The sequence below is a fragment of the Poecilia reticulata genome, linkage group LG1 (genome assembly GCF_000633615.1).
Source record: "Poecilia reticulata strain Guanapo linkage group LG1, Guppy_female_1.0+MT, whole genome shotgun sequence".
Classification (NCBI taxonomy): Eukaryota; Metazoa; Chordata; class Actinopteri; order Cyprinodontiformes; family Poeciliidae; genus Poecilia; species Poecilia reticulata.
Window position 1 is genome coordinate 24,202,787 of NC_024331.1, and position 22,576 is coordinate 24,225,362.

At 39.3% G+C, this 22,576-nt stretch overlaps 1 protein-coding gene across 4 annotated transcripts in view; it reads right to left on the reverse strand.

Moving 5' to 3' along the window:
- The window catches only part of septin9b (septin 9b), a 79,448-nt gene that overhangs the window by 28,681 nt on the left and 28,191 nt on the right, over positions 1-22,576 (reverse strand). For 3 of the 4 annotated variants that reach the window (XM_008414778.2, XM_008414786.2, XM_008414768.2), the window contains exon 2: positions 15,327-16,007. In XM_008414778.2, the coding sequence (XP_008413000.1) occupies positions 15,327-16,007 (681 nt within the window). Of the gene's footprint in view, positions 1-4,384; positions 4,549-15,326; positions 16,008-22,576 lie in introns of those variants that run through there. The other variant, XM_008414796.2, reaches the window with a different exon arrangement.

A 22,576-nucleotide genomic window follows, 5' to 3' on the forward strand; every position in this document is an offset into this window, starting at 1 on the left:
GTGTGTGTGTGTGTGTGTGTGTGTGTGTGTGTGTTTGTATTGGTATAATATCCTCTTTCTCTCCTCCTGTGTGTGTGTGTCCATCTGCTCCTTCCCTCCCACTACTTTGCTGAATAGAGGAGGGTATTAAATTTTACAAGTGTGTGTGGACAAGCTGAGGAGATTTGGTCATCTCTCTTCTTTCCTCAGCGATCACTAGCTCTGTGTCTCTGAGAGGCACAAGCACAGCATCCCTCCGGCTCTGACTAACACATGATTAAACCCATGACTAACTCAAAACTCTTCTATATTTAGAAATTTAAAGGGATCATTTGTAAAAGAGGCTATACTTTAGCTTGGATTAGTGTAAAAACTGGGGGCCAAATAAGACCGCTTAGCATGATAAGAAGTCTCATTAAACAAATGCACACACTTTTAATGTTGCAGTGTTTTAAGTTGGGAAAGACTATTTTATATCCAGATGTGGTGATAAACAATATACAATTACTTTTATTTTAGCCTCTAGCATTACATTCTTCAACATCAAATGGATTCGAGATGTTTTATTAGACTAGAATATTGTGTTCTGACTAAATTTTTCAAAATGTATCTCTATCAAAAGAAAAGAATGGAGCTTTTTGTGGTTGTACCCATAGCACTGGTAAAAATGGATACTTTAATTAACCCTCAGTTTGATCTCCTCTAATAGAAAAAATACTTTGTTGAATAAAAAAGAAAAGATGTGGTTGTGAATTTTTATACTTCAGTCACTGATTTCACCTTTGCATGCATGTGGCCACAAATTGCTTATAGTTTTATACTAAAGCACGATAGGCTCACACAATACACATGGGAATTATTTTCCACATCTATTCCTTTAAGAAAGGATATCCTAAAAGCTAAACAACCCCAGCTAGACTGAGTGAAGCTGCGTCAAATTTAACATTGGCAGCAAAACAGATGAAACTGTTTCCAAATGTTCCCTGGAAATCTGAATCACTCCTGCATCCTGTGACCCCCGCTACCCCGCAACTGCAAGACTGCAGTGTCAAAAGGAAAAAGAAATATGCTCTGGGAATAAACTCAACGATTAAAGTGGAAGACGGGTTGAGGTTATTGATGAGTTTGAGTGACATGGTCGACTCAGTGATTTATTTGTTCCTGTGTTGACATGGGTTGATACTTTTTTCCCATCAGCACGCTGGCTGAAGGTCTAAGAGACGTTTATGATGTTCAGCAAAAAGGCTTCCTTCCTGCCACGGCTGGATTTCAGTATTGGTTGTGGTTTTGTTGTGAAAGTCAAAGTAGAAATCTGTGTTTATTGGGTGCTGTTGGCAAATTTAAAAGGTATATGTGTTAATTGTCCTCATAGACCTTATGAAGTAAATTTTTAAAAATCTCAGAAAATGTGTTGAATCCGATCTGAAAGAACTGACAATGGGGCAAAGGTTTGTCTACTTGGAAGGTCACTTAAGAATCTTACAAAAATGTAATCTGTGCTCTGCAGACAAAGTTATGCAAACTTTCTTCAAGGACACAACTCAATATTTTCAACCTCTTGGCTACAGAGAAGATATCTGATCTGTTTTTGCATTAACTTATCAATGTTTTATGACTAAGAGGGGATCTTTCCTCCAGCATTTCTTCTTCTTTTTTGCTTAAATTGTCTCTTGAGACAAATCTTAAATGTTTTCCCCAACATGCATCAACAGAGTAGCCCTTTTGATATGACAGCATTTTGTTGCATATCTCCTCTTATCAAAGAAAATGTTCCCATAAAGTTGTCTCCGCTCAGTAAGCAATGTTCTCTGGATGAAACCCATGACACGCCAGTGTCTCAAGATGCTATTTCCTCTTGTGGGAACCTAAGATCAAATGAGAAGTCTGTATGATGTGTCAGACTTTGGGAAAAAAAAATAAAAGAGAAAAAGTAGCATTTACAAAAGCAAGGAAATGGATAGTGTGTGGGTCTGCATGCATGTAACGTTGTTCATTTCCATTCAACACAAGCAAGCTAAAGTGTTAAGGTAACAAGACACGCTCCTGGCAAATACGCTTTTATATTTACCTTGTCGTTGCGTCTTAGGAGAAAAATGTGAGCATTTTTCACCTTAACCCGAGAGAGGTTATTTAGAAAAGCAACCAATCATGAAATCGTTTAGGCTAACATATCGGGGTCTTAAATCACAGGGTCCATGTCAAGTCTGGCCCATACTGAGCAAAATCCTGCAGGTTCCTGATTTAGGGAGTGAGGTTCTCTTATCAAATGACATGAGAAGAGGCGCAAAAGAGGAGTTGATGGTGAGCTGGACGGAGCTAAATACAGCCATTCTAGAGGAAAACCTGTAAGAGGCTGTGAAATAATGGACATTGGCACTATGTTTAGGACAAGGCACCTAAACGTAGTGCCAGAGCTGCAATGGGAACCTGTACATCAAAGACTATTCATGTGTAAAATGATTTTTATCCAATCTGCCTTTTGATCAAAAAAGTACAAGTTCTTCAGTAATTGCAGAAAAAGTTGGTTCTACAAAGTGTTGACTGGAGGGGTGGGGGAGGTCGGGTGAGCACAATTACACACAGATTTCTAGAATTGGATAAATAATAAATATCGTTGCACTCCCCAACATGCACTGCCTTTTATCCATCACACAAAAATCCTAATAAAATATTTATAAAGTGTTTGGTTGGAAGAAAACAAGCAGTTAAAAAAGTTCTTGGGAGTTTGAATCTTTGTGGCAGACGCTGTTTGACGGGTGCGCTATTGGGTCAGTGGGGGAGATCTGCGATTGGTCCAGGTCAGGGATGATTGCTGAGGGCAGATGGTGGAGTACATGAGGACCCGATTAAAAGAGTCACTTTTGTAACTCAGCAGCTCAAGCGACTCTGGGACATGTTCTCGTGTAGAGAGGGGGAGAACAGAAAGAGAAGGAAAGGAAGGACGTTGAGGAAAAGAGGAGACAGGAAGAAAGATAAATGAGGAGGACGGGGGTGGGTGGAAAATTATTGCTCGAAAAGGAGAAAGGGGAAAGAGGAGGAACATCTGGCTTGGCCTGGATATCTACAGGGAAGATAGTACTGCTACAGTCTTCCTGTTGTGTGTTTTGTGCTGCTGTTGCTCCGCTCCCCTGTGGTGCAAATGGAGACAGCATGTGTGACGAGTGAGGGCTCCCCACTGCGGGCCCCCAGGACTCAGCGGCCCCCGTCCCTATCTGACATCACTCCCACATGTTACCAATACACTTACATTAAAGTACACATGCACATCCTTTAATACCAATATACACTTCTTTACAAAAGTATTCGCTCCCCTTGAACTTCTCCTTGTTGCCTGGATACTTGGTAAACCATTAAAAAGTAGTGAAATTATGTTTTTTATAGATACAAATGTAAAGGAGTGGTGGTATATTTTCCAACTTATTGAAAAGTTTGTTGATTTTTTTTCCCCTTCTGAAAAGTGAACTTCTGACTGATTCTCAATTCTTGCTACTTCTAACAGGTTTTTCTTCCAGAATTGTTTCGTATTGAGTTGCATCCACCTTTCCTGTACCTACTAAAGAGTAGCATCCCCACAGCATGATGCTACCACCACCATACCACTCTTACCTGTTGTCCAGTCAATAGTTTCCCCAACATGAGATATGGATCATGGGCCACTTGGTTGCTTGTGGTGTGCATTTGCAGATTGTAATTTGTGCAATATTCTGAAAACTACAAATATTAATCACAATAACGTGCTACTGTGGACAATAATACCAAATTTCAATAAGACACATGCTATTTGGTAGCAATGTGACAAAAAATGAAAAAAGTTCAAGGCATATGAAGCATTCAGTCACTCCTCCAGTGTCAATCAGTAAGCTAATCAAAACTCTGTGTTTTCTTTTTCACTTGCTGCTTTTATGGACTTTAGATTTGGTTACCCCACAGTGCACAGAAAAACTAAGCAGTTATTATGGTTTTCATTGATAGAACAGTGTTTGCTTATGATATTTATCTGTGAGCTCTAAGCCGCCAAAGTTTTCTTCAGCTGTGTTTAGTGGAAACATCCGTCCAGGACTTGGACAGAGTCTGAGAGAAACTGCAGCCTTTACCAGCCAACTACAATAAGTCTAAATCATGTGTTCTTTAAAATAACACCACAAAGACAGTCAATTGAGAGAGTGTTTCTCCAAAAAAACGAAAGAAACTAAGCAGCAGAGTCTCACAAGAGGGAATACTGCAACTAAATCACGACAGCGGAAAAAGGGCAAAGCATTCATTAATTTTCCTTATTCACATCTTTACAAGCATTATTGAGGGTCGGACATGTTTGGCTTCAACCAGCCAGTGTCCGATTTCAGTTTAGTGAAACAAAGCATGAAAGCTTTTGAGATAAGTGTGAACAACCAAACTTGATACTCACCAAGCGTGAAATTTGTGTGGTTGCTGTATATTTCACTGCAAGTAGAAGTCATCTCTCCTGCGAGCCTTTTTCTGTTTCACCTCTTGCTTGGATGGGGGATTCAAAGGTCCAACTTCACACTTTATTAGGTTAGCAGCTGTTAGTAAGTTTTCTTTGCCACTGTTCAACAAGATCTAATTGAAGAAACAACCCCTTCCAGGACTGACACACACTTAGATCTATCTCATGATCTTCTCGAGGCAAAGCCTTCCCTAATGAACAATAAACAGAGCGACTCCACGGGCTCTGCCTTCTGGGGAATCCCTGGATCTGCAGGGGACGACTGAAAGGCAGTAAGAGGGAAGAAAGAAAGAAAAAACAAAAAAAACAGGCGGAAGCAGCTCTGTAATTAAACTATTTGTGTAGTTGCTGCATGTCTTCTAACCGAGTTATGATGCTAATTATCTTTAATGGAAACCCCACGAAGGCAGAAGCAGCGAGGCAAATTACGGCCAAGGGAGAAGCTCTGCTTTCAGGGATCAGTGAGCATCACTTTTACTCTTTTTACCTCCAGAATTTCCGGCTGCCAGTGGTTGTTCCTTTGAAACAGCTTGCCCCCCGCTCTCCTTTCAGCGTTTTAATTCCTCATCCTTGCCTGCCTCCTGTTCTCCTGAGTGATGTCGATGTGTTCAGTCTGCTGTGTAGCATCACCGAGCTCTTCATGCCATCCAGGCTGGAGGTGAAAGTTCACTAGACATTTATCTGAGCTCCACCGACACGTCCATTTTTCAAGCAGATTACGGCGTTCCCTTTTCGAAGGAGAACCTGAAAGCTTCCTTTGAATTATTCAAAACCCTAAATTGTCAGCGTAAATCTCTGTGACAACATAAGATTATGAGCTGTGCTTTTTAACGTTTAAGCAAGAGTAGCTTCTAAGACGTCACAAGAGGAAACACGTTTTAATGCACAGTCCTGCAGTCAGTCGGCTAGGTATGTACAGCAGTTCACTCTTCAAAGTCTGATTTAAACTGCGCACATCAATCCGTCACTGAAAGTACACGTTCATGACACGATAAAGATTTTAAAAGCTTTTTCATATAACTTTGCAATGTGCATTCAGGCTACATTGTACATTTAGATAGTGACTTCTGAAGCTGCTCGCTGTTTTCTTTGCCTGTTTAGTTCTTGTGCGCTTGTAGTGGAGGACTGCTGTTGGCTGAATAATACTTAAATATTGATTTTAAAAAAGTATTTTAAGACATTTTTCCCATGTTAGAAGTGAAATAATCTGCCAGTGGAACTGCTACTTTTCATCAATATTAAGGAGCTATTTACTTAAAACAAGCTCAATCTAAAGCTTGCTAAAAAGGTTACTTGTATGTTAGTTTTGTCTCATTTCGGGTTTACTAAGATATTTGCACTAGAAACTAAGCAAAAATTAATTGGTAAGATTTTGTGTTTTTGCAGGGAATGCACCAATATACATAAGGACAGTGTGCATGGGGAGTGCGACACAGAGCTCAACTTTGGGGAAATCAAGTTGTAAACCAGGCCCCTTTGGTTCCACAATCCCAGCTTTATAGTTTAACACTCATATGGCCTGTGGTCTCAGCTGATTGTCTTATATGATGTGAAAGGACAAGTGGTCCATAACAGGCGGCTTGCAGGTGTGTACAGTATGTTGCAGAAATACGATTTTAAAAAGGCTTTTGAGGTTTTGAATTGACATTTTGACGTCAGCTGGAGCTACACTAACCATTCAAGATACAATGTGATTAAGTGTTTTTATTAGGTTATTGCTGCAATATTTGTGTAGCCCTTGGTTAAATTTCTTAGCAGCTCAGTATAATCGGTGGGTTTGAGACTTTCAAATTTTATTTATCTGTGATAACTGATGATCAGATTGTGTGCCTTAAGTATAAGATGTGCAGTAAAACCTTCCAACTAAGTTATAACACAAAGCAGATATTCACTGGGCCACAAGCGTCTCCATTGTATCCAGTGAAGAAGGTTTTTAACTGTAGGTTCCATTCATACTTTTTCCAATGACTAGAGTTAGATACAGAAATTAATCAACAAAAGCAGATGAATCTCTGCTCTCATATTCATCTCAACAGATGGCAGGAATGTGACATGTTTGACCATCTGTCCATGCAGACATCGTACGGCTGCTCTTTTTGAAGCATGTCGTCTGTATAAAACTTCATTAGCAAAGAATGATAAGGCTGATTATTACAGAATCATATAATCAACTCATATGTCCTTGTTCCTGCTTGCTCGATTCAAAAGATTCACACATTCATCATTTGAAGTCAGAAGAAAACCTAACAAAATGTTTTCTTTAAATACTAAAAATGGCAGACAACAAAGCACAGCTATGCAATGTTTGTTTTTGTTTTGATAGCTGACAGAACTCAAGTTCAATCTCATCAATCTGATTGTGAATATAAAAGACATGATTTTGCCATTAGTTTCTTGGACAAAAGAACCTCTAATCTTTGAATAAACAAAGAGAATCCAAATGGAGCCGGATCACATAATTGAAGATGAACGCTGAGTGTAAGCTTTATCTTAGTCTGCTCTATGCAGCCCGAAGCCCATATCTACTATCTGCCTTTCATCTTATGACAAGATTGGAGTTTTGTTATGTGTGTAATTGCCTAAAACAAACCTTTAAGTAAAACCTCCTGTGGAGTTCAGCGTTAGGCCAAAAGAAACACAATCATACAAAAAATGAGAGGGAAGAGAAATTGAATCTGCTAAAGAAGAAATCGATATCTGCATCGGGATGCTCGGCATACGCAGGAAGCTGAACGGTAAGGGGGTGTTTGCAGCAGCTGTGGGACATGGCATGAAGACTGAACAGAACAAAGGTCTTTCTGCAGTGGTGGGAAACTTCTTTAACCCTTGACTTCCCCCAGATGCTCAAAGTAAACTTCAACTTCCGAAAGCCTTATCTGGGAGTGCGGAACTGTGTGTGTATGCGTGCATGCGTGTGTGTGTGCGTGTGTGTGTGTCTGAGTCTATTTGTGTGGGGTTGTATGGTCTCCCTCCCAGTGCTCAGTTACATTCCCTCCCCCTTTAAGATAAAGACATTTATTAAAAATATTCTCAAGCTTTGTTAGTTTCTGCCGACTTAAAGCAATTTTAAAAATAAGTACATGGAGGAAATAATACGCAAGAGTGTCAAAAAAAATATCTCATTCCATGAGAAAGGCATGTAATCTCTGTTCTGATACATTTCTACTGAAGTCACACTCCTGTGGTCCATGTTTCAGTTCCAGGAGCTTCATCAGGCTGCAGCCATAAGGCAGACTACTGTGATACTGTGAAAAGGAAGGAAACGTGGTTTTGTCCCGTTTACTGTGTAATTGGATGTTATCTATCAAACACTGCCTCCTGGTGGAGGAGAAACACAAGACCGAAATCCAGTTCTGGATATTTGGAAGGGACTGTCGCTGCTCTCACTGCAGGGCATGTTTGAACAAGACTGATGTAAGAGACTGACTTCCAGAGTGCTCATTATTTGGCTCAACCAGACACACTGTCTTTAACAATCTGTGCTTCCCTGCAAAAGTAGGTCTATGCCCTTTATTAGGTGCACTTTACTAGTACTAGGTTGGACCATCTTTTGCTTTCATAGCTGCCTCAATAAGATTAACAAGGTAATCATTCCTGTGAAATTTTGGTCCTAATTGACATGACAGCATCACACATTTCCTTCAGATTTGTCAGTGATAGATTCATGATGATAATCTCCTGCTCCACCTCGTCCTAAAGGTGCTACCATGAACTGAGATGTGGTGACTCTGGAGTTGCACAGGAACTCAGAGCCACGTTCAAAGAACCAGTTTAAGATGATCTGAGCTTTTTTGGTATGGTTATCATCATTCTGGAAATAGAAATCAGAAAATGGCTACTCTATGGGATGGACGTGGTCAGGAATCTAAAATCCATTTCGCACCACAAACCAAAGATAAAACCAGTCAAAGATAGTTAAGTACCATTCCTCTCCCATTCTGGTGCTCGGTTTGAACCTCACCAAGTCGCCTTCACCATATCAATGTGCATAAATTAATAGATTTTTCTATTTGTATTGGTGGACAATTGAACAATTCTACCCAATGAAGTGACCAACATTAATAAACTACGGTCAGACAACATGGGATCCCTACAGCTGTCTATTGAGGCACTTTTTTGGGGGACAATAGACAACGTTGCTTTTGTGGTTTTATTATATCCAGCAATCTAAAGTCATTGAACAAGTAAATGTATACTTCTGTAGCCTAGTCCAATATGTCAAAATGGGTGATTATTACAGTCATATTCATTCAAATAATACTTTTAAACCTAGATGCTGACTTCATTCTCTCTCTGCAGCAGTTCTCCCTCATAACCACCTAGACAAAAATCTCTGCTTCCTCTACTTTGCCTCTGACTTCTTTCTTTCCAGGGTAATTAGCCAACAGGTCACGCTGAGTAATGGTCTGGGATCAGTCCAGAGTAATTGCACTAGGAGAGGATTGACCTCAGATATGCCTCTGCCTGAGGGTGCATGTATGGCTGAATGCATGTGTGCATGAGTGTGTGTGCGTGTGTGTGTGCGTGCGTGCGTGTGTGTGTGTGTGTGTGTGTGTGTGGGAGGGCTTGTTGATGAGAGACAATGAAAATCAGACAAAAAAAATCCAAAGATAACTAAAGTGTGTTTGCGTACTCTTTTTTGAATTGCGGACAAGCAGAGACAAATCACCCTCTGCGGATCCCTCCCCTCCCCTCCCCTCCCCTCCCCTCGGTCTCAGAAGGTCAGTCCAAATTAAAGACAAATGATTTCACTTGCTCCTTTGACCAGAACAGTTACACCTTAATTGTAAGACAAATGTAGCTGAAGACAGTGTGTTTATTTGGACAGTTTGAAGCCATTTTCCAGCTCTACTTAAAGCATCTGCTGGTCTGACGTGACGATATCTCTTTTGTTCTTGATCAGAACAACAGGAAGACGTGACACAATAGCACTACCACTCTGTAAATACACATCATCCCAAAAAATAGCCTTGGCTTCAGTCTTGTTATTTTTACCCTTGGGCCACTGCTATAAAAGTGGTTGTTTCCCTAGAGTCAAGACTAAAGACGAAACTCAGTGAGGTATCTGGATGTGATCCCAGCGATAACCCACCAGTCCTCAGATAAGGATGTAGTTTATGGTCGAATGCTGGCCCTGCTGACCTCACTGCTCTCTAGCAGCTGTAAAAATGGAGGAAGTTCATCTTTAGTGTTGGCAACTCTCTGTTCCTAAGTCTCAGTCAGTCTCAACACAGACTTGAGTGTAATTACCTTGTCTTTTTTTGTGTTTGTTTGTTTGTGGATTCCTGAACCTACAAGTACAAGGCTTCATGAAGGATGATAGCTGGAAAAAGCCAAAACAAAGTGCCCTTAATGGAATAGTATTTATGTCAAACTACTACTGCCACTACTACAACTCTGTTCTATATCTGCTGACAGCTTGCTTTCTTATAAAGAGATCTGCGTCTTCCTCCAAAGTAACCATCACGTTATCTTATCATGCTGCTTGTTTTAATGCAAATTATCTTTCTCTACTTCTGATAACATTCGTCACTTTCTGCAACAACGTTACAATTTCTGTCCAGTATCAGCTCTGTTTTGATAGAATAGACACAGCTGACCTTCATTATCTGCAGTCAGGATATCGGCAGTCGCTGAGTTGCATAGCGTGGACAGGGCTTGTTCCTACGCATCCCCAAGATGCTCCGTCCAACTGCAATTTGGGGAATTTGTTGGACAGATCAGCATCTTAGGGCCTAAGGTGTTGATCTGGGGTTGAGACAAACTAAGGCTTAGGCTCTCCATCAGTTTCATTGAGCTGATCCTGAGCAGGAAATGAGTCTCATTGGTCTAACTTTTTGCGTGGGACACAAATCATATCTGGACTAATAATAATAATACCTTACAGTTACTTCACTAGATGCAGTCAAGGTAATTACAACTGGATCTTGTTTGACAAGACACACTGCACTTTGACAAGACGTGATTATTTTAATACTTGTGAGTTTATATGGAATGAGGTCTCATCATTAGCCACTCTATAAAAATAGATCCTTCTGGATGTCGGCAATGGATGCAAGGATTACCGGCACGGCTATTCCTCCCCGCCGTGCTGAACAGGAACAGGCAGGCACAGAAAACAGATGGAGGGATTTCTTGCCATTGCTTTAAAATGTGTTTCTATGATTCTTCTAAGTAAATGTCCCTTCCCATTTTGAGATGAGACTTTTCTATGGCTTTAACTCGCGTCAGCTCTGCATTCTGCTCAGAAATTACTATAATTCTTGCCTCACTCTTGCTAAGTACCACAACCCATTAGAAGAGACATTTTGGTCTCACTCCCTAAAAGATAAATAACTACGTCTGACTTTCTGTAATTGAAGTTGAGGATGTGGTTTCAGAAGATGATCAATTGCTTTTTGGTGGAAAGAAATCAGACTAAATTCTTGAACCTAAATGACCTATTTGCCCAGCAGTAAGCAGCCATCAGTAACAGTTCACGCAAAACGGATACCTACCCATAAAATTTATAAGGATCACCTTTTGTATAAACACCCTGATGTCTTTCTTTGCAATGTTCCAAACAGCGCAGAGCACCATGAGCTGGGAAGCTGATGGACTAATATCATAATATCACAAGACACAAGAAAGAGGAAATACCCTGCAGTGAGGTCACACTGCGGGGGAAACAATCCCAGTTGAGAGAACAAGGAAGGAAGTAGAGTGGACTCTGTGTGCACTTGCTTGTGATGTCATTTCGGCGTGGAAAAATTGAATGAGCAGGAAGGTAGCTTATGGAGCAGCCAAGAAATCACAATTGATGTTCACATAAAAAAATAAGATTAACCCAACACATTAATTGAATCACGGAAAAGTTGTGGAGGAATAGAGTTCCCACAATCCTTTGCAAAACTATTATTTATATTCAGCCACCTTTACTAAGGCACCACCTAAAAGTGAGCTTATAAGTAAATAGAGTCAGTCTAAATCGAGCTGATCTGTGAAGGTCTTGGAGGTTTGTTGGAGATCTTTAGTGAACAAAGAGCATCATGACAACAGCAGACAGGTCAGCACTAAAGCTCCAGTTCTCACCTGTCCGCTGTTGTCCAGACATATGATGTCAAAGAAAAACCCAAGCTTTGGACATCTCTCAAAACCCAACAAGACACAGCAGACTGTCTAAGTTCAGAGTCGAAGCACTGAGATCATTAATAAGAGAAGCCGCCAAGTGACACATGGTAACTCTGGAGGAGCTACAGATATCCACAGCTCAAGAGTGAAATTCTGAGGGAAGTGCTGAACTTCACAAAATGCTGCCTTTATAAAAGAGAGACAGGAGAAAAGAAGTAATAAGACGGTCTGCTCGTTTTGCCTCAAGACATACAGGAAATGACGAGTGTGGGAAACATTGAAACCACAACAGTTTGTTTTGTTGTTTTTTTTTTTGGTCAGTGTTCAAGCCGCTGTCTTTGACTGCAAAAACTAATTCACCCTGTACACATCATCCCCAAGTGAAACATGGTGATGGTTGCATCATCAAACTGGTTAAACGTCACAGAAGACTCAGGATTCTGCACAATAAGCCAACAGCCAGCTACAAAGCAGCGGTTCAGATGAACCTGAACATAAACATTTCAGTAACACGCTGAAAGCTAAAATATACATAACCTAAGGTTACTGCCATGACTGCATTGAAAGGGAATTCTTCAAAACGGATAAATACAATTGCATGCCACACTTTTCAGAATATCTTTTAAAATTGAAAACGAAGGTAATTGTTTCATGCCTGAAAAATGCTTGGGTTAGAGTTTTTAGCCAATGGGACCCCCAGTCAGGTCACTACTCATTTCGACTCCTGACTGGGCCCCTCCCTGTGGACCAGTAAGTAGCTAGAGCCTAAATAATCTCTAAGAGCGTCGTGTCAAACTCTCAGCAAAGACACAGATAAGAGATTTATAGTTGCTTGCAAAAGACAGCGAACAGGCAGAACACAACATGACATACTGCAGCGCCGGCGAACACCGACAGACCCAGACATTGGCGCATTGTTCACAGTCTGAAGACAAAACATCTGCTAAATGATAAAGTGGGCTATTTCATCTGGAAACACATAATAGAGTGACCCTGCCAAGAGTACAAAACGTTAAATGGCCTAAAATCAGAAAGAGATTATATCTAATCATAAAGTAAGTACAAAAATACCTGAGTAATGCATTTAATAGCAATGCATCTCAAAAAGACCTAGTTTTCCTCTAGCAGCTACTGCCATTTATTTCACATGTTACTTTTGGCAGTGATTAACATGATCAAACAATATTGGAATGGTCTGGTGGATATCTTCCCTATTTCATATAGTAGAAAGGACAAAGAAATAAAAAGCCTAAATCAGTGTGACGATGTAAGAGTCATCTCTCCAGATGAGCCTCTGGTTTACAGGACTGTTCAACAGGATGATGCTATCACTCCATACACAGATGCGGAAAAATGTGTAACCCTGCATGACAAAGACACATAAAAAAATCTTTAAAGTGGGGGTGTTACTAAAATCAACTTTTTTAAACTCTTTTTTGTTATTCCCTCATCCAAAACAGGGAAAAACATTCCCTGTGTTGCTTTGATTATTTCATGCATGAGTTTCCAGTGTTGAGTTTATCATGCAAACTTCTTATCAGTTCAACACTCCTAAAAACTGTTTTAATTAAACAGCATAAAGGAGGAGCATTGTTATGATAAGATGCAGAAGGGGGAGTGTTTGAAAGAGTAGGAGTTTCTTAAAGAAACAGGACAATTTCAAGGCGTCAATTATAATAGAAATGTAATTATATCGACAACAATTTAATATAATGGTTGCTGTTTTTATATTGAATGGTTCCAGAAAAAAAATGCTGGAATCAATGAGGCTCAGATTGAGTAACAAACACTTGATGGGTTTGGTGTAAAACAAAGGATGAATATGTGGAGAAATGCATCAGGTCCAATGTTAGGTATGATGGAAGATGTGTTATGGAGACGGCCTGATTCTTTTCCAAAAACCCGGGAAGCTCTTTGAAACATCAGCATATCTAACACAAATTTGGTGAACTTTAACATTAAAATGGAAATGGACAAAGATCAAAATGGTTAGACAGACACTAGACAATTAAAAATCATTTGGAAAACTTGTGGGATAGGCAGAATGGGAGAGAGTAAAGGAGAAAGGCAAAACTCTGGATGCTATGAATAGATTGTGCAAATTGATTCCTCTCTTTCTGTGCAACAGTTTTTTGAAGAGTTACAGGAGAACAAAAATAGTATTTCTTAAGATATTTGGTCTGGGTTTGATTCATTTATTTATTTTTTTCTAATCAAATTTCAGATTGTTCAGATCTTTACCAGGACTGTCAACGCACCTGTTCACATCTGTACATCTTACACACTTGAACTTAATTAACTTTTATTACCAAAATAATTCCACAAAAGATGTATAAGTGTCACAAAACTATATATGGGTTATATAAACTTGCCGATGTGTTATTAAAACGTGGCACACATATCTGTAAGCCATGTAAACTGCACTCGAAAGTATTCCACACTGGAATACATGCAGTTGTGTGGTTTTGAGAAGGAATTGTACTCTGCATGTAATTGGATCATGTTGTCATACAGAATCAAACAGAACTAATCCAACCCAGAGGGGAAAACGTCTTTGTTCTCAGTTACATACATGTATAATTTCACTTCCATCATAACTCTAATTAAGAGCTCAACTGCCACGCCAAGCTGGTTTTTGCCATGTGAGGTTTTCCTCACATCGCAAAAATCCCCCAAGCTTTAATATGCCATGAACAAAAGAAATGAATAACCACAGATACAGACAGTCAGTCTGCCTTCTCTTACTGCTGACAGATGGTTCTCCAAGGACACGGCTTCTTGTATTACTGGCAGACAGGCAGACATCCGATTAATCAGACAAGCTGCTCCTGTTGTTGGCTGGTTTCTTGGTGCGATATCTAATACTGGTTCAGTCAGTTATAGTGTAGTGTGAATGGATGTGCACCAACAGCTATGGACTTAAGGGGGAACGTTCAAAGAAACTCTACTCTGGAAAAAGCAATATTGTTAAACCAGCAGGATGCCTGTCCTTCCACCAAAGGAGAATGTGACTTGGGTTTATGTGATTAGAAGACAGTCACTTTCACTCAGTTTAAATGATTTTCCTCTGCAGACGTTGCCACACCATAGCGGTAGGCTAGTGTTGATCTTCTAAGAGAGGTTACTGAACTAACTTATGGGACAAAACTAAAACGAAAACTTAAAAACTGCTTTCAGATGGCATGTTCTAGTCACGATCTAAGAAATTTAAGATCATATGTGTTAAGCAGGGGATGATATTGAATGTGGGGCAGGACTAGTTCTAAAGATTTTCAAGAACAGTTCATTGAAAAGGTATTCGTGCCCTCAAAGGTTTTCTTAATTTTTCAGTGTGACATACCAGCAGAAAGTAGAGGACAACAGTATGTAGTTACATTTACACTGATATAGGTCCAAGTATGGGTCTTCTGCATTAGTGCTTCGTTATAAATAATGGTGTTTCTGTCACAGATACATAATTGACCAGATGTAAATACTGACAATGATGTTTTTCCAAAAGCTCCTAAGTTTAGGACATACTTCAAATGTTTAAAATGTTTCACAGTTTTTTTTCATTTTGACTAACTCATGGCTTCTGCTCTGTCTTATTTAAAAAGAAAATTTTGCTAAAAAACACAGTTTTACAGTTATCTGCAAAGCAATTAAAGAAAATGACTTCTTGTTAAGTCAGAAATCCTGCTTGGAGTTGCATTTGGTAAGACAGAATTGGACAGTAAAAGAATATAACTAAAGTAAGCATGTGTTGCACTGAGATACAACTACGCCGACTTACTGTCAGGGTTAGGAGACTTGCGTCCAGCGTGATTGGGAGAGGAGCAGCGGAAGGTGGTGACGATGGTGTTGTGGTGTGGGTTGGGGTGGTGAGGGTGATGCACAGCCGGGTGGTGGCCATTGTTCTCTGGGGGAGCTTTAGTGATGTTGATTTCAGGTCTACGCACATCACCAAGACTCAGCGACTCAAACTTGCGAGCGTGGTTCTGCTCAGGAGCTCGGATGATCCCGTTGTTGTTGTTGTTGCCCTCGCTGCGGCGGATCACCGGGGATTCAGTGAGGGTCTTGGCAAATGTGACCTCCCTCCTGTGGCCCATCTCTGGGGTCCTGGAGTGTCCCAAGACTTCGGGGCGCTTCAGCGAGTTGTTGCTCGCAAAGCGCGAGGAGGCAGGGCTGGTGATGTTGTCCACCTGCTTGCTGGGGGAGGAGATGTCAATGGAGAGCTCAGAACGGCGTGACACGGGTTCAGGGGTCCTGGAGCCACCGCCGCCCATGATGGACCGCGGTTGGGAGTAGTTGAGGTTGTTGTTGTTGGTTGCGGGGGCGGCACTGCCAAGGTCGCGGTAGTAGATACTGGTGGGAGACATGGCGTTACGGAGAGGGGAGTTGGTGGCTCGGCGAGAGCCGGGCGAAGAATGGGACGAAGTGTCAACATCCTCCACCTCGAAGGACCTCTTCAGGGCTGCATGGGGAGAACAAAGAAAAAACTGTATACCAATCGGCATGTGTTTTCCTTTTTTCTAACATGATCAAATATGCCTGTGACACCTTGTTCAGCATTCAACTCTCCAGCTCTCAGTCACTGGATTGAACTCACTTTTTTGTGTGTACAGTGTCTTAAGATGCCATTTGTTTTTAACTGACACTATATAAATAAACTGAACTGAACTTCAATTGGAATTGAACTATTTTTTTATCATTTCTTTTTCCCTTTTTAAGTTCCTGTTTCTTCCTTAGTGGTATTTTACAGTGTTGTCAGACAGTCATTATTAAGCTATCTGTTAAGTTATGATCAGTAATTCCTCCTTTACCTGCATTTGACTGGCACAGTATGATAGCAGTGAGTTTAAAAGTAAATAAAGAGCTGGGAGACTGTCAGCCTGGAGGGAATTCAAGGAATTCAACAAAGCTTAAACTGAAATTAGAGCACAAATGTTCATATAAGTTATTTAAAAAAATTTTAAATGTCACCATGAGATCTACAGCAGAGACTTGTTGCTGTGAATATGAAGGCGCACACTTCTACAATTAGACAGAGACAAACACTTCCTTGGGTGATGTGGAAGGAAGAAACATTTGCTTCCTAAAAGAAATGCAATTCCAGACTAAAGAGTCACAAAGAGAACATAAACAAAGACCAGGCCTTCTGCGGTTTTTGTCCAAAATGGAGAACAGGGGACATGTCTTGCTTAAATCTAGGAAAATAATCTCATAGCAAATGTAAAGCATGGCGGTGAGGGTGTCATGGTTTGGGGATGCTTTGCTGCAGCAGGACCAATGTAGAATCTACCATAAATTGTATTGTTCATCAGAGGGGGGTTTAGGAAAATATAGGACAATCTCAAGAATTGGAACGTGCAAAATGACATTGATCCAAAATTTCTAATTTGATCCACCACAGAGTGGATGAAAATTATGAAATAGAAAGCCCTGGGCTTAGTCAAGACCTCGGTGCATTTCCCTTGGGATGCTGGGATGACTTGAAACAGACAGTACATACAAAAAAATAGAAAAAGAACAATGCCAGAAATAAATCAAATATATATATTAGGCATCAAAATTTTAACATTTCTTCATCAAGAACTGAGTGACTTCCAATTTTTTTCCACTTGATAGCATTTTCCTACTAAGCATTAGTTAAAATGTCAAAGAATTAATACTTGAGGTTTGAAGCTGGAAAGAAACAATAAGCAGAAATAATTAAATCATGCTCTGATTTCATTTCACCCATAAACACATCCAGGCCTTCGTTGCATTTTAGAGTTTATTCCATGCATTGTTGTGATATGACTTGGTTGCTACATGTGTGGTGCAATATAATATTTACTTCCACACTTTTACATGGAACAGCTTAAAGTGTTTCGCTCCATGTTCTAAAGCAGACAGTCATCCAAATGTCCTCCACCTCCAGTCGTAGGAACAAAGAATTTCCATGACTCGCTGTTTTTACTTTTATGCATCTTCCCTGCTCTTGGTTTATGCGAGGAAATAGCTGCACTGTCCAAGACGCAAATACGGAGGGATGGAATTACCCCCTGGGAAGATTTCATTGGGCTGAAAGTCAGCTTGAATCTGACTTCCATTGAAAAGTAGAGGAGCACAGCCAGTGGCCAAGAGCTGGCATCGTAATTATACACAAGTTAGACCACACACACGCACACACACACACGCGCACGCACGCACACACACGCACACACACACACACACACGCACACGCACACACACACACACACACACACACACACACACACACACCCTAAGAAAGTTTCCTTCAGTTCAAAACACAGTGCTGATTATCTGATCTGTTTCTGGCCTGCGGTGCGCCTGCAACACATGTGCTCATGTTTACTTGTAGAGTTGCGTTCAAAATGCTTGTGAAAACTATGTATGTATAACGAGAACATGTTTATTTTTAAACATTTCTACACCCACAGGAGAGGGAGGTTTGACCCAGCCTCTCAGTTTTAAACCAAAAGTGTCTTTGTTGGTTAAGAACTAGACACAATAACATTTCAACTGTCTCCCCGCAAATTAATAGGGGAAACTAATCTGATTTTCAGATATGAGACAGTTTTTCCTTTAGTTTTTTTTTTTTATAATTTACAGTCTACTGCAAGCAATAAAATAATCTAGCTGTCTTTAGACCAGAATGCAAACAGCTGCATGAAAAGCACAGTCAACAAAAAAAATACTACCAAATACTAACAAGTTTTTTTTTTTTTACAAATGTGTTTTGTAAAAATTAGTGCATTACATGCACTAATTTGAGAATATATTAAAGAGAGAGGAGGACGACCCTGTTGTCTCAGTTAACTCTAAATTGTTGCAGGTTTGGATCTCAGCAGGAGACTCTGCATGGAGTTTACATGCACTCGTTAAGTCTCTGTGGGTTTTCTCAGAGTTCTCCAATTACCTCCCGTGCTCCAAAGACTGGTCTGCTGAATTTAAGTTTCCCTTAGTTGTGAGGATGTGGATAATTTCTCTCATTTGTAATGCAAGGTTCACCCCACCTTTTGCCCACTGAACACATGAATAATGTCCTGGTCTCAGGATTAATCAATAATCAAACGAGATAAGAAAGGCAAAAGAGCAAAATCGTAAGGATGTTGAATTCAAAGTCAAATTGCTTTTATTCAGTTACACTAATTAATAGTTTTGGAAAAAAAATAAATAAGAATAATTCCAGAGGAGTGAGAGATTCCTTTAAAACAACAAAAACAAAAACCCAGAGTCTAACTTGAAAGCAGGAAAAAGCTACAAAAAGAGACCAGTGAAAATAAAACAAAAACATTTTTTGCCAGCATGAAATTTAGGATTAGAAATTTGGAGATGAACATCTGAACAAGTATAAAAAAACACTTTTAAAGCAAGTCCTTGAAAATAAGAAACACAGTTTCACAAAGACTAATATTTCTACCTCATTCTGTGTTTGAAGCTCAAAAGATTGAAATGAAGTAAAGGACACAGTAGAAATGAGGGCAGCTATTTTTTTTGTTTTACAAGGAAGCAGTTACATTTTTAATTTCTTCTATAAAGCAAGTCATTTTGCATCCAGATTTTACAATAAACCCTATTGTGTTTCTATCTTTAATAACCATTACAGCCATTTTTAACTGCAGGACTGTTATGTATAAAGAATAAGATTAATACCTTGTCTGTTTGAGTTAAGCAAAATCTAAATCATTTTAATCATTTTCTGTTTTGAATGAGATTAGACTCTATGTGACTTGCTTTCTTTGTTTGATTATACTTTCTTTTTCATTGGTTTCTGTAATTTATACTCATGTTTGAAATAAACTGGAGTTGAAAAAGAAGAATGTTTCTGATTAAGGAATGCCACAAAAAGAGAGTTTAACCATATTAAGCATGCAGCAGCTGCTAATACTCAAGCAGTGCTGCAATTGAACTCAAGCAGGTTTTGAAGCCTATTTAAAAAAAAAATGTCTTCATTTCACTGCTTTTGCACTCTTACTTATTGAAAAGGTCACAACATGAAGTGAGAAAGTGAAACATGTCCTTTTACACGATGGTTTTACTAGCATTGCAGGTAAAACCACTAAAGCATTACTTATAGGGTGCTGAGTGGCTCAGTTGTTACTGCACTGTGTTCAACCCTCAACCTGATTGTTCTGGGTTCGATTCCTGGTCTCTCTGCACCATATTTCCTGTAAATTGAGTGTTCAATAAAGGCCGCAATTTCCAGAAACATATTTTAGAAAAAAAAGAAGTCATTCACGAATACAGTAACACTCATTTTGTCACGCTTTAATTTTTTTTATTAACTTGAAGGGAATCTGTTCCTTGTCCAAGAACTTTATAATCCTGCCATTTCATTTTTATGAATATGTTGCCAGTTAAGCCTAATAATAAATGTGCAGCTTGTATTTAAGTCCACTCTGCCACTGGACTGTGTCCGTCTAACTCGTTGCTTTCCATTTTGTTACATGATTGCTATGGGGGAATCCAAGGTTGTGGCTACGTTTAGCTCTCACCAGACAATAAGCTTTTCTGCCAAACTTGGTCAGCAAATTATATAAGACGGCTAAGACACTGTGACACATGCATTAGGCAAAAATTGTGCAATCTGTGGCCAGACTGAGCTTACCAAAAACATGCTTTTCCTTAGTTTACCAGAAATTAAATAAATAAACTGGGACTATGTATGGGACTCCTTGTATATGCATAAAAATTGTATTAAAATGTCTAATATCTCATTAATTTTAAATAAAAGATGGAAACAATAATTATTCCTACTGCTTTTAAAGTACATCGCATATTGGATATAATGTATAACATATTAAAGTTATGATAAAGTCATCTTTTCCATTTTAATATATATTTTTATACTAATATCAACCTTCAGTGGAAATGAAAATCAGTCTCTATGGCTAAATCTTACATGACAGAAATAGACAAATTTAATGTGCCTTGTCCCTTTTTTAAATAAATTATGATACAGACGTTTAGACATTTCAAATGAACACCTACTAAATTTTGTAATTAATCAGCAAAAACACAACATTATAATGTTTCATAATGTAAAACAGAGTATAATTTAACTATTATAAGGTTGCTAGCCTGAGGTTAGCCGCTCGACAGCCAGTGTGTTCCTGTCATTTCATAAACAACACCGTATCATAACAACTATACAAATAGTTTGTGTCTCTGCATTGTTGAGACATCAAGATTTTAGTCTGGACCGCGTGAGTCAAGTGCTGAGTATGCATTTAAAACAGGAAGCGATTAGGAAACCAGTGATTTTTACAAGAAAATTACAAAATAGGGAAGAAAAGCAATGAAGGTCTAAGTGAGAATAAAACCCACAGCTATATCATTAGCTGGAGAAAACATGGGGTCAAGCCACTAATAAACCATGTGAACAACTTACACTATGTGACAGCGCTATTAAACAATTTAACAAAATAACCCTCAGAAAGCCAATTCAGTAGATTATTTAATAAAGAATGTGCATATCAAGCAGCCAATGCAATTTTCCTAAATGGCTGGGTATACTTCACTGCCTATATCCTTGAGAAAATTTGGTTTTGTAGCCACATGCAATAAGTCAACTGATTAGGACAGTAACTCTGTGTCAGACACCAGTTATATAAAACTGTTTCATGCATAGTGGGGCTTTAGACGCTGTCAGTTCTCACAGAGTAGAAAAATCTGTGGTCACGCACAGAAAAACACAACCGACCCTCGCCACTGACAGGACAAGGCCAAACAGTAAACGATGAAGTTTCAAGCTATGGTGTTTTTCTGGGTAAGAAAAACCTTAATGGTGCACTGTCAAAAACACTTCCCTCCACTGACGGTGACGGGTGTGAGTGCTGCCCAGGAGCAGCGCAGTAAACCTTACTCTGTCAGGTTTACTGCATGATTCCCCACAGGTCTGGGCAATATGGAAGAGTAATGAGATATAGGTGTTTAGTGAAAAAAAACAACACACAAACAATAAGCTTGATCAGAACATGCCCAACATATGAGGAACCTGACAACCAAAAGAAAAACACACATGCTCTCATGCTAACTTATTCAGATGTGTTTATTTACTGGGTTACAGCTTTTCATGGAGCAGCAGCTGGTAGGAGGTTCTTAAAGAGACAGGCTATGATGATATTTTTGATATCAGAAGAACTGAAATTGACATAAATGCTATAAAATGACTAAATGTGCCTTTAAAATGCATTATACCATCCCTCTTTAAGTTTCAGAAAATCCTCAGCCTCTCATTAACATCCAGACATTAGATAAACGTAATTAGTTCCAATAGATGAAACATTTTCCCAACTACTTTTCTGCGCCATCATCATCTTATATGGTTAATATATATTGTAATCTAATTAGGGTTGCACCGATTTATCGGTGCCGATTTCCTTGATTTTGGGAGATGGCTGATCAGCCGATTTTTACATGTGAAGCTGATCTGCCTCAGCAAAAGTCTAAAAATCAACCACTGTGCTTTTCTTTTCTCCCGTGAGAGAGCTTTGACTGACAAACCGGCTGACCAGGTCATATCTGCCCATTTACAATATTCACCCCACTGTTACCACTTCACCAACTTACTTGATATATTGAGTAACATTTCAGTCCAAAAAATGGTATCGGCTAAAATCGGAGTCTGTAAGTTAGGCTTCGTAAAAGATTGCAGAAAACTGCAGTCGGTGCACCCCTAAATCTAATCATGAAATGTATCATGTTATTCTAAAAATAATTTTTGTGTTTGTATATTGTTGTGATAGTGCTATTGTAAGAGGGCGAACTTTTTCGTTATAACTTGATAAATATGTGTATTCTACAAACATGATGAATATATAATTAGAGTTCATTTACACATTATAATGTGATAAAGCTTATGTTTTGTTTTTCTTTTGCCTGAATAGCATCTCCACTCATATCACTTGGAAAAAATGGAAGTGATAGAGCATCACACATTTGCAACAGGAAGAAAGCAGAGAACCAGACAGAGTAAAAGGACAAAGAGCTACAACAGGTTACCTCGAGTTAGTAAATTATTACTTTGATCTG